Genomic DNA, 13,772 nt, shown 5'->3' with positions numbered 1-13,772 from the left:
ATGTAACAGACCACCACAAAATGAAAATGAAATATCAATAATGCCACAATAGCCTCAGTAATTCTAAAATATAACTCTACTATATTTGGAAGATTTGAAAAGAAATGAATAAAAGTGAAATGTCCAAACACAGATGAAGAATTTCATTTTTAAAGACATTTACAATGACTAAAGATAGTTTTATTGAGTTATAGGAAATTTTACAGATTGCCATGCAGTTTTGAAAGCTAAGTGTTCTCAAATGTAAAGAGAAAAAGGAAGCAAAGCAATATGCCCCCAAATTCAGCAGATCGACTACATGATAAACGCCTTATTAAGACTTCAAATTAGTTCCCACAGTGAAAGGTAACAGAGATTGCTAAGAAGGCAAAAGGTTTCATTTTATAGTTTCAAAGCACTTTCATTTGAGCCTCACAAACTCCTCTTAAGTCAACAGAGCAGGGAACCCAAGTCCCATTTTAAACAATAATGAGAAGAAAAGTTGCCCAAGGTCACAGAGATAATAAATAATAAAACCAAGACTGGAAAACCAAACTTCCATCTTCCTGACCAGTGAGTGGCAGGTTCTCATTTGGGCTATGACATTTACTATCTATGTGACCTTAGAAAAGCATTTTACTATTCTGAAAACCCAGGCAAGCTTTAGAACATTTTTGAAAACATCTAGAAAAGATTCCTCCACTAATGGAAACTTACTCTTGGGGGCTAATTTCAGGAACTCCGTTTCACAGATATATTTATTCATGGTCTGCTGAGGAGCCCAAACTAAGTCCAAAGCAGTGAAGTTTACAAAAAAATAAAAAGACAAAAGAAAACAAAAGCCCAAAAACAACAATAAAAAAGAGAGAACTGGCCATTGGATGATTAGGATAAGAACACCAACACACACAATAAACTTTGTCACCTGGGATGATGTACCGCATTGAAATATCTTTGATTAAATCAATGCTCACCAATATAAAATTAGTTTTTCTTAAAAAAAAAAAAAAAGCCAATGTTCTGCTTATTAGATGTGTGTATGTGTCACGAAGGCTTCCAGGTGGCACTAGTGGTAAAGAACCTGCCTGCCAACGCAAGAGACATAAGAGGCGTGGGTCCGATCCCTGGGTCGGGAAGATCCCCTGGAGGAGGACCTGGCACCCCACTCCAGTATTCTTGCCTGGAGAATCCCATGGACAGAGGAGCTTAGTGGGCGCTAGTCCACAGGGTTGCAAAGAGTCAGACACAACTCAAGCGACTTAGCTCTGTCGTAAAGATTTTTTCAAAGACTTTGTCTCTAAAGATAAATACCACTGAAACTATAATAAACTTTTGAGTTTTCTTTAATGGTTCAGAAGGTAATTCACAGATATTTGATGATCGTCACCTGAGTGCTAAGCAAAGCAAATTGAATACACAGAGTCTGGTGACCAGACTTTTAGGAACACCAGAAGTATATGAATGCACTCTCATTCTCTACAGGAAAAAAGTTAGGCACTTTTGCAGCCTATTGGAAAGAAAAGTTCTCCAGTATCTACCAAAAGGTAAGCTGCCATATACTCTGATCTACAATTACAAGTGTAGGAATTTATCCCATAGATACTCTTACATGTGTAAGCAAAAATATATATAAAAGCATATTCATGACAGCATATATAATCACAAAATACTAAAAACTTAATGAAGATCTGAAAAATAAGTGCTATTATATCCACACAAAGAAATATTATACACTCATTAAAACAACAAGATCACTGTGTGCTGACGTGGCAAGAGTGGCAAAAATAGCAAGGAGAAAAGTAGAATGTAAACCCATTCACATATTTTTATAGATGACCTCACTTGTAAAAATGTAAAAGACATGTCAAATACACACCTACACACATACACACACGTACACACACACACACATATATACAGGCTTGTACAAAGACATTTGTGGGGACAAACATTTTAATTGTTAAAAGTGGTACTACAGTATGGGCTGGGAGTCAGCCTAGAGAGAAGAAGAGATCATTTCCATTATATAACTATCAGTTATACTTGATTTTAGTTATATTTATTATTTTTACAACAAAGCAAAATTCTCCATAAAGTTAGTACAGGTATGCGAGCATAATTATTAGAGAGTTCTCACTAATAAAACTTCAGGTAAAGCATGTTTGCTAACAATATTTCAAACATACTTGAGAGTTTGAAAACTCTTATCTGTGTGCATGTAAATCCCTATCCCAAAAGTCTTTAAATAAATAAAAACATGCTGCTCATAAACTAGCAATCACCTGTTGATGGCACTTTTACGGGAGCAAAGAGAAACTCTTCACTGCTGATCTCAACATGTGGGTGCTCAGTACTCAGTTCTTTCCAACTCTTGGTGACCCCATGGACTGCAGCCTGCCCACCAGGCTACTCCATGGAATTTTCCAGGAAAGAATACTGGAGCAGATTGCTGTTTCCTACTCCAGGGGATCTTCCCAGCCCAGGGATCAAATCTACGTCTTTTATGTCTCCTGCATTGCAGACAGACTCTCTGAGCCACCTGAGAAGCCCCAACATTCCAAACTAGAAGAGTACTGTAAGAAGAGAAATAAGAAAGTGTGGGTTTCCTAGGCAGCACTAGTGGTAAAGAAACCGACTGTCAGTGCAAGAGATATAAAAGACATGGGTTTGATCCCTTGGTTGGGAAGATCCCTGGAGGAGGGCATGGCAACCCACTCCAGTATTCTTCCCTGGAGAATCCTATGGACAGAGGAGCCTGACGGCTACAGTCCATAGAGTCGCAAAGAGTCGGACACAACTGAAGCGACTTAGCAGACATGCATGCAAAGACCAAATAAGGTTTAGAGGAAGGGAACACAGTTAGAAAAATGAGGGACAATTTAAAATTGCTTGTTCATCAGTAAAATCCAAAAAGGATTCATTCAGGACACATTGTCACTGAAAGGAAAAAAAAAAGTCAACGTGTTAGTCACTCAGTCATGTTTGACTCTTTGCTACCCCAGGGACTGTAGCCCGCCAGGCTCCTCTCCATGGGATTCTCCAGGCAAGAATACTGGAGTGAGTAGCCATTCTCTTCTCCAGGGGATCTCCCTGACCCAGGGATCGAATCCCGCTTTCCTGCATTTACAGGTAGATTCTTTACTGTCGGAGTCACGAGGAAAGAATTGGAAGTTCTTGACATTAACATAAAACATGAACATAAAACAGTTCTTGACATAAGGACCTCAGCTTATAAAAGGAAATCAGCTTATTTCTCTAAAATTCTTTAAAAGCGTCACCCACCCTCGTTCTTCCTTTTCTTTGTTTCTTGTTGATTGGAACTCTTGTAGTTTCTTTTCCATCTCTTGGTTCTCCAACTCTAGCTGTACTTTTTCCATCCTCAGTTCTTGAGCATTTCTGAATAAGATTTAAGTGCAGAAAATTTAAATGTAAAATTTCATTTGAGGCAAACAAACAAACCCTTCCAAAAAAAATAAAAAAGGCAAAATAATTTTATAGTCCTATTTGTCCTTAATTAAAATTAGGAGTAATAAATATGTCATAGAGTATTTTAACTACTTCCTTTTTCGTCTTTGAAATACAGTTTCTAAAGCTAGCATTTGCCATCAATTAATAACCTCAAGCAAGATACAACTTCAAATCTTGAACTTTTGTTTTTCATATTACATTGCCAGAGGTTTCAAATCATATTCACTTTATGCATGAGCTATGTCTTTATATATGCACAAATATCCATGACACGCAAACAGAAAATAAACTAAAAATCATTTTCTAATTCTCATACTGCCTTCAAAAGAGTCAAGTAGTTTGAATCACAGTGTTTAAAATAACTCTTCTGTATAGGCAGAATACACATTTTTGCTAAATAAATCACCTTGGAAAACTCCCAATAAATTTCTACCTTTATGCCATGTATGTACAATACAAAAGAGAGAGAGAAGAGTTTGCTTGGAGCCTATTAGGAAGGAAGCACCTGTTGAGAGTTTTGGTTGAGGAGCCATCAAAGGGATAAATGGAAACTGAGGCAGGCACCACTGATTGTTTCCCACAAAGGAGAGCAACAAAAAGGAAAGTTTCTGAGGAGAGAGCAGAGCCCCTAACAGATTGCTGGACAAAAGAGTCTGTAATAATGTCTGAATCTCATCAAGCTTTTGACAGCCATTTCCTTTGTCTTACAACTCTGGTCCCTTCTCAGCATTAGTCACTCACTCTCTCTGTTTCGTAGAAGTAAACCAACCTAGTTCTCTAGCTTTCATTATCTGTCACGAGTTTAAATATATTATTTCATTGGTGCCTTATTATAATTAAGCAACGTGGGCTACTTGGGTATGTGTGCTATGGCAAGGAACCAAAATAAAAATAAAGAAGATAAGAAAGGGGAATAATTCAGAGGTAGTGAGCAGTCACCAAAAAGCAAGTGAGTCAAAGATGTGACCCCAAGTCCAGGGAGATAAATGGAAAGTAAGAGGAGGCAAAAGCTATACAGAGGGTTCAGAGAAGTGGGTGAAGAAATTGAGAAAGAGAGGCATTATTTTCATTATATCTGTTCCACAAGGAGTAACTCAGCCCTAACTACAAACAAGCACTCGTAAGTGACAGGGTGTGAGACCCAGTGGATCTTCCATCACAGAAAGGAACACAGCCAAGCACGAAGGCAACTGAAAGTCCAGGGGGACGCCTGAACACATAAGCGCACATTCCTAGCCCCTGGGGGAGCGGAACCGGTCCTGAGGGGAGCGAAGGCTGAGCTGAGCCCTGAGGGATGAAAGGACAGAGGCGGTCAAAGCGAGGTGGTGAGAGCAGTACTCCAGGAAGAAAGCAAAGTGCGGGCACACGTAGAAAAGAGCGGGGTGTGGGTCCAGGAACCAGGAGTGCCACGTCCCCAGACGTGAAGCACAGGAAGGGGAAAGTGGCAGGAAGTGGAACTGCTGAGGCGGACAGCGGCCGCATCATGAGGAGCTGTGTAGGCCATGATGAGAAACTGGGATTTGCACTCTATGAGCAATAAGCATCTTTAAAAAGTTTTAAGAGAATTGAGAATTGATCAGACTTGCCTTTAAGAACCATCACTCTGGCTGTATGATGGAATATCAATTAGAGGGTGCAAAGCTGAGAGTAAGGAAGCCAGTTAGGAGGATATTTCCATAACCCTGATACTGTGCTGGTCTGACTAGACAGAGACACTGGGGACAAAAATGGCAACATTCGAGAACTATAAGGAAACAAAATTAACTGGACTTACAGACTGGGCAGAAAAGGGAAAGGAAGGAAGCCGAGCTAACCCTAGGAGCTGTTTCCTGAGCGAGGTCACTCCGGGTGGGCTGTGGGCGCAGTTCAGAATCACTGGCCCGAAGTCTCAGCGGCTCACAGCACTTTCCACATGGCCTCCGGAGGAAGAGTCCAAAAGCACAGACGTGACTGTGTCACTGATTCGCTTACAAAACTTTCAATGTTTTGGAAGTTCTCACTGTGGCAGAGGAAAGAGACTGAAAAAGGAACCGGCCTCCTGACCAAGTGGTCAAACTGATTCTGTGGGATTCTGTGGGTCTAGAAGAACACAGAAGATTCCTCCTGGAGACAGCAGACCCAGAAGGGCAGCTGAAGTTGGTCCTACAGAGACCAGGTCAACACAGCAAATCTGAGAGGCAGGAACAAGCCGCTAAAACTGTGTGGAGGCTGCGAAACAGAGAGAAGAGCTGGAGAACTCTCACATGTCAGACAACATTAAGACAATTGTGAAGACGATGCCAAACCAAAAGGACTTGGAACAGGAAAGGGCAAGAAGAGAAACTCCAGAGCGATGACCTTAGAATGGGGGATCCCAGCCTAGTATCTATAGGCTGTGAATCATGGGTGAGTCAAGGAGACATACAGGCCAGGGAACAGTGACTCCCCCTCATCTCCAAGACAAATCCTAAACTCCTTAGACGGGCATACAAGTGAATTTATTAACTGGGTGACTTGCAAGTCTCTCCAGTTTTGTTCTATAAATCTTAGCGAACTGGCTAAGCCTGAAAGTCCCCAGACCACGTGTCTGTGTGTCTTTGCACACGTCTCACCCAGTAACCACCCAAGTAACGGCATCTTTCAGGCAAAGCTTGAAGACCTCCTCACCTCTGCCCTAGCAGTTTAGGCCATGTTCTCATAACCGCCTGTGCTTTAATACCACACCATGTTTCACATGACTTTGTAGATACAATTTTATATATTCGCATCCTCCACAAGCGACCTGAGGGCAAAGACTGTGACTTCCTTCTTTTGTATCCATCATTCTTTAGCATAGTGTGTAGAATATGTGCACTTAACAAATGTTAAATGAGTGTTTGAAGGTAAATACACATAGACTTAAAACACATCAGCAAAATGCACGACCCATTTCTTTTGCATTGAAAAAGGAAAATTGGCAATACTAGCAATTAGACAGCTCCATTCCCTACCAAAAGCTAATAAACCTAATAATGATAACGCCATATAACATCTTCCAGTTGACACAGGGCTTTTACACACAGTATCTCAAAGGTGAAGTGAGAGTTAGGAAAGCTCTAAAGATGGAAAGTAACCACAGTACTATAGATCTGGATCAGGGAACTCAGAAACAATATTAAAAATCAATACTCTGCCCCTAGCCCATGCTGGCTCGTCCTGAATAATATTTGAGAGGAAGGCCTTGGAAATTTCCAGTGATTCTAGATGACCTCAAAGGGGAAGAGTACACTGAACCCTTTGCTACCCCTACAAGTCCTGAAATTCCCATGACACCCAGAATTGCTTGGTTCAGGCTGACTGCATCTTCCGGGCAATCTAAGACAGAAGGTACCTTCCTAGGAGAACTGATTCAATGTAATGTTCTTTAACTTTGCAAAGTGCAAGGGTAGTCACTGATATCTTTTTTTATAATTTGTTTAAAGTTTATTTCTTTTTAATGAGAGGATAATTCCTTTACAATGCTATGCTGGTTTCTGTCATACATCAACATGAATTAGCCATAGGTATGCACACTGAGAGAGTAGCACTGAAATGGATACATTACCATGTGTAAAATAGCTATTGGGAAGGCAGTTGCTAGGGTGCAGGGAACTCAGCGTAGTTAGTGATTTCTTTTCCCTGTTTAAAGGGTTCTCACCTTAACAGTCTCTCTCAATTTCAATTTCTTTCAGTTCTTCAGGGTGATTCTTTTCTAATTTTGAATAAGTGCTAGAAAAATTAGTAACTTTCTGTTAAATTGCTTCAATAGTTGATGATCCCAATTCGCATAGATTCTTGTGCCATAAATATTTTGAGTCCTCATTTTAAACCATGATAGATTTATAATATTTCAAACCTACTCTCTTATAAAAATAGAGCAATGTGAAGAAAATGGAGATGACAATTCACAAAATTTTACTTCAACTCTAATAGCTTCACGTGAAAAGTATTTAAATTATGATATATAGAAACTTTTGCAACTGTTTCTACTTAATTAATAAACATATATGCACTTACTTATATTTTAGCTTTACAGAATTTCCAGGTTTTCCCCATGGAAGGACCATAAAATCTTTGGTGTTCATGATTTTCTTAGTATTGCCTAAAAATTATTGTGACTTGTGAAAATTTCTGAAAAGGTAACAAAAGCAAAAGAATTACTTCAGAGGTAAAACGATTACATTACAAATTTGAAACTATATATAATTCAGGAAAAATTTTAAACCAGAAATAATTTTGAGAATTGAGGTCAAATCAAAGGTTAAGCAACAAGAAATTATTATATATACTAAATTTAAGTTATACAAATATTTACACACTAATATAGCTATAGCTATAACATATCTGATGGAACAAAAATTTTACCAAAAATTACATAGCACAAGACTGTGGAAACATTCAACTGAAAGTGAAGAATAAATTTATTAAAACAAAAAGAGCACATATTCTGACTCTTTCTATGATTAAGATTACAAAAATATATATCAGATATTTGTTCCCAGCCAAAAATAAAATTCAGAGCTAAATATAGTGAAAAGAACCTTAGAAGTACAATTCAAGCTCAAAAACTTTATATATATATATATATATATATATATATATATATATAATAATGTAAAATAAGAATTAAGGTATGCAGTAATTACCCTAAGGTAGTCTAATATCCTCTTTTATCAAAAAACTATAACAATACTCTGCCTACAATCAGAAATTAGCATATTTAGAAAGAATATTTCAATGAGAAATGAAACAAATAAAGATTTTTTGCCTAATTCCAAGTTAACCAGAAAATTAAGTTATTCAGAACACCCGATTTCCTGAGTATCCCAGTTACTCGGGGTTCTAGAATCATTTACTCTGTAACGCTGAATTACTGAATTGCATGCACAACTATTGGGCTTCCCTTGGCTCAGTTGGTAAAGAATCCGCCCACAATGCGGGACACCTGGGTTCAATCCCTGGGTTGGGAAGATCCCCTGGAAGAGGGCATGACAACCCACTCTAGTATTCTTGCCTGGAGAATCCCCAAGGACAGAGGCACCTGGCGGGCTGCAGTCCATGGGGTCACAAAAGAGCTGGACACAACTAAGCATAGCAAATGCACAATTATTAGATTTTTATATAAATAAAAACTTTCAAGGTTCAGACACTCTTAAATATAGGAGGCAATATCATAGAGTCCATAGTATAAATGCTCAAACTATCTGATACCATCATTTTATATATATGCTCACAAGCCCTAAATGTCTATTAAGGCTCTATTACACACACTGCACTATACTGAGAGATATGAAGGACTCATGGAGAAGATCTGCTTTCTGGCTCATAGTATAGAGTCAAACAGGGCACAGAAGGCCTATCCATAAACACCATAAAACAAGGTAGGAGTTACAAAGGCTATAAAAGTTACTGGTAGAAGAGGGGAGCCAAAGAAGAGAATTCAAGCTGGCTAGCATTTAATGTGGGGCTTTAATGTGAAAGGAGGCTAATATATGACCATGTGGATTGGATGAACTTTCCTCACTGCTGGGGGAAAGCAGCTCTTGAATGGAGAGGGGAAAGTAGGTATAAATTTGGAAATGTAGGCTGAGGCCCAATATGGGTGACTTTAAGTGCCTAGTTAAAGCATTCGGAATGCAGAATACAGAATGTAGCTAGTGAGAGTCCCTGATGAAACTTTTTTTTAACTTTCTATTTTGTAGTGAAGTATAGCTGGTTAACAAACAATGTGTGATACTCGGGTGAACAGGGAAGGGACCCAACCACATGTGTACGTGTAACCGTCCTCCCCCAGACTCCCATCCCACCCAGGCCAGCACACAACACTGAACAGAGCTGCTTACAGTAGGTCCTTGCTGGTTATCCACTTTAAACACAGCGGTGTGTATATATCCATCTCTAACTCCCCAGCTATCCCTTCCTCCCATCCGTTCCCCACCCCTGAAACCATAAGTTAGTTCTCCAAGTTTGTAGGTCTCTTTCCATTTTGTAAGTTCATTTGTATCATTTCTTTTTAGATTTCACGTAAAAAGGATGTTATATGATATTTCTCCTTTTTTGTCTGACTTACTTAACTCAGTATGAAAATTTTATAAGGAAGAACAGGAAATAAATCTGGAAGTTTTGCTCAAAGACTTAGGAGAGACGGCATCAGAATAGGAGTGAGTGAAGTCAAAGTCACTCAGGCATATCCGACTCTTTGCGACCCCCATGGCTATACAGACCATGGAATTCTCCAAACCAGAATACTGAAGGGGGTAGCCTTTCCCTTCTCCAGGGGATCTTCCCAACCCTGAGTAAGTAAAGTATCAAGTGTAATAAAATAGGAGTAATCAAGTGTAAATCTATTTTAACGTTAAAGTCCACACAATCAAATGAATCAAATCTCTGGGGGATTATTTTATAATTTCAATGATGCAACCACTGATCAAAACATTTTTGGAATGTCTCTTTTGAGACTGTCTGCTGAGTCCACAAACACACAAATCTGCTTTGCTATTCTTCATTCAAAACTAAAAATGATACTGTCCAGCAGGAACAACTGTTCACTCAAATCTAGTTTCAAGTTACTCTGTCTCCAGAAATCAAATCGAGCCTGGAAGCGCAGAGTTTTACTACTTTGGAGAAATTTTGAAGGAATTTATTCTCTGAAGAGAATTCCAAAATAGAATTATACAAAATAATTTTACACTGTAAGTAACATAATGGCTATATCATAAGACTAGGTTTTTTTGTGCCTTCAATCAACAGTTATTCAGCTGCTCCTTTCTGATGCATATTGCAAGTCCTAAAGTCACAATGGTAAATAAGACATGGTTTCTTCCCTCAAAGAACTCACAATCAAAGGGAAAAATCACACAAATAAAGACAATACTGTGGGACATTCTGAAAGGAGAAAGTACTAGGAGAGACATCAAACTCAGACTCATTTCTCCACCACCCAGTCCTGTCTTTCAAAGCTGAAATCAAGTGTCAAAGAGAACTAAAGAAATCACAGGAATGAAAAACCAAGTTTGGTTTGCTCCTATCCTTTCTTTGTAGGTAAAACTTTCGTCTCATTTCTATCAAACAGGCTACAAAAGATACCTTTTAAAAAATTCTAGAACATAGAGTAACATAGTCTATATATCCCTTTTTGATTTTTATCAGAAATCCAACTGCCAGACCCTCAATCTACTGTAAGTTTTCCATGAAAAGTTCCATAGTGTAATCATTATCATTTAAAAAAAAAGAAAAAAGGAAAATTAATATGTCTGATTAATTACAATAGCTTAAATTGCCTTAGCTTCATTTATGCATTGATATATACAATACAATTTTATATGTGTATGTACATTATACATAAAGCTGAATGAATACATAAAGACTGAAATGAATGAAAGAAAAATCTGTAAATTTCATTAGGGTGAGATAATTCAGATTCACAGCTCTGCTGATAATGTTACTTAACCAATAAATAGTCTTATTCAGTGGCATTTCACTTCACTGAATGCAATTAGTGAGGCTTCTTCTCAATTAAATGTTTTATCAAGTCACACACATGAGTCAGTTTTCTTGCATGAAGAAAAAAGAAAAATTATAATTGTGAGTCACACTGTTCTGCCTATTTCCTTTCCTAAAACCAACAGAGAATTAGTCACCTTCTTGGGACAACAAGGATGTACCAAAGCGAGCAGGAAGAATAGCAAAGCACAAAACTTTAGTCTCCTAATGGAACCAGGGAAATACAGATATACTATTATGCAAACCTCATAATTCCATATGTCCTTTGATCAATTTTTTTTTCTTATAACTGAATAGCAAAAGTTCAGTAGTTGCTTGGAAAGTTTTCTCATTACCTGATTTATTAGGTTGCATCTTTTTTCTGTCCTCAACTTTGTTCTCCCCCAGATATATATGCACAATACGACCCAGAATGGCTCATGTATTTTGTTCCTTTGTTTTTGTTTCTCATTGTATTTATTTTTTACCTGGTGAAAAGTCAATTTACAGTGTTGTGTTGATTTTGGTCATCCAACAATGCAAATTAGTCATAATTATATGTATATGTCCCTTCCCTCCTGAACCTCCCTCCTCCTCCCCAAAAGTTGCCCTAGGCAAAGAGAATTTACCATCACACTATTGGCACAATGGGCTATTTGGGAAACCACTGTTTTCATATAATGGAAAATTTATCTTCTCTAAGGTTAGTTGATTCTTCTAGCTATCCAGATAATCTTAGACCTGAAGATTTAAAAGTCGATAAATAAGGATTTTACCTTACTTTAGCACATATTAAAGGGGTCTAATAAGCAAGCTGTTTTGAATAGAGTAAAATATTTACCATAGTACTAAGAAATTAAAGACCCAAGCAAGAAATGTTAAATGAAAATGAATTTAATTAAAACTGTTTAAATAAAAAATGGTAATATTTTATCTGTCTAATATGATCCTTATCTTAAATACACATGTATTATATATACAATATATTATAATATTAAAATATTATGCTATATATAATATTTTAAAATTAACATCTTTTTTAAAAGCTAAGGAAAGTACTATAAACACATGATCCATAGTATATCTTGTGCTTGAGTGGCCTACTAAATAAGTACATGTCATTTTCTCCTACCATGGGCCTTGAAAGTAAATCAGAGATTAATATCATGGCTGCATTCAGTATTTCAGCCAATTAAGATAATTAAGCACTCCCTCACAGCACTAAATGGTACCCAAGTCACCCACTTTTTACCTTCTATGTGCAGGTTCATTTACAAAAAACTGAAAAAGTTCGGCTTTACATCAAGGGGTAAGATATCGTTTTAAAATAACTTCTAACTAAAACTGAAAAGTAGTTCTGTGAAAATGACAATGGGATGTTACTAGCCATAAAAAAGGAATGAAATGGACCTAGAGGTTATAATACTAAGTGAAGTAGTGGAAGTGTTGGTCGCTCAGTCGTGTCCAACTCTTTGATACCCCGTGGACTATAGTCCACCAGGCTTCTCTGTCCATAGAATTCTTCAGGCAAGAATACTGGAGTGGGTAGCAATTCCCTTCTCCGGGGTAATTCTCCTGACCCAGGGAACGAACCTGGATCTCTTGCATTGCAGGCAGAATTTTTACTGTTTGAGCCACCAGGGGGAAAAAAAGACAAATATCATATGATATCACTTATATGTGGAATCTAAAAATATGATACAAATGAACTTACTTACAAAGCAGAAAGAGACCCACAGATATAGAAAACAAATTTATGGTTACCAAAAGGGAAAGGGTAGGAGAAAGGATAAAATATACAGACTACTATATACAAAATAGATAACCAACAAGGGCCTACTACATAGCACAGAGAACTATACTCAATATCTTGTAATAACCTATAATGGAAAAGAATCTAAAAAAGAGCATATATATATATATGCATATATATATAACTGAATTATTTTGCAGCACACCTGAAAACCAACACAACACTGTAAATGAACTACATTTCAATATATTTCTTAAATAAAATAAAAATGATAATATTAAAAATACCAAGTTTACACTCAAGAGACCTTTGTGTGAGAGGATCTCTGAGACTCTTTGTTTATCCAGTGTAAGAAGCTGCGGGCCTCCTCCTCCCTAATTTTCAGAATATAGAACAAAAGGTCTCTGATTCGTGGCTATAAAGCTGTGAGCTCCTAAAGGGCTTCAGAGAGTTCAGGGTTCACGGAAAGGGGAAGTCTTAGAAACCACCTTGAGAAGTGAGGGGAGCGGCAAGGCTGCTTTATTTATAGCTGCTCTGATTTCAAGTCTATTTTTAACATAATGAGCCTCTGGGTCAGACTTAAACTCTTCTGGAGCATAAAAAAGTCATTTGAAAGGCACAATAATAAAGTAATATATAATTACTATTAACTCTATATCAACTAAAAACTTTATATGATTACATATAATAAGTTCTAAATGTATAAACCATACCTTTTAGAAACTTAAGTCCTTTTATATATTGATAGTCTATTTCTCCCATCCATTCTCATACAAGCCACTGTTATCCAAGGTGTTCTCTTGTGAATATCTTTCAGGCCTGGGAAAATTAAGGCTCCCGTCAAAGATTGGTGACAAACCAGAAACTATGAATTTATTCTCAGTCCTGTTAGATCCTCTTTGGATTTAAAATCTACAACTTAAAATAATCTATATCATTCAGATTTTTCCCACTATTGTACTCTTAACCTGTCATAAAATTTAGAGAAAGAACTGTTTGACCAAAACTATTTTCTAAATTTTACGGCAATTTATTTAGACACCAACTGAAACCCTAGTGGCGCCAAATTGCTCCCATGTATTTAGTCTCTAAA

The 13,772-nt window shown here is 37.4% G+C and overlaps 1 protein-coding gene across 1 annotated transcript in view; it reads right to left on the bottom strand.

Moving 5' to 3' along the window:
• The window catches only part of ZBBX (zinc finger B-box domain containing), a 112,446-nt gene extending 98,945 nt beyond the window's left edge, over nt 1-13,501 (bottom strand). The window contains exons 1-3 of the mRNA XM_065943030.1: nt 13,393-13,501; nt 7,462-7,575; nt 3,262-3,375 (exon numbers count right to left, since the gene is read on the bottom strand). Coding sequence (XP_065799102.1) covers nt 3,262-3,375; nt 7,462-7,529 — 182 coding nt within the window. The 5' untranslated portion in view covers nt 7,530-7,575; nt 13,393-13,501. The remainder of the gene's footprint in view (nt 1-3,261; nt 3,376-7,461; nt 7,576-13,392) is intronic.
• Nucleotides 13,502-13,772: the final 271 nt, after the last annotated feature.

The sequence above is a fragment of the Muntiacus reevesi genome, chromosome 8 (assembly GCF_963930625.1).
Source record: "Muntiacus reevesi chromosome 8, mMunRee1.1, whole genome shotgun sequence".
NCBI classification, from domain to species: domain Eukaryota; kingdom Metazoa; phylum Chordata; class Mammalia; order Artiodactyla; family Cervidae; genus Muntiacus; species Muntiacus reevesi.
This window is presented reverse-complemented; position numbering and strand designations above follow the sequence as displayed.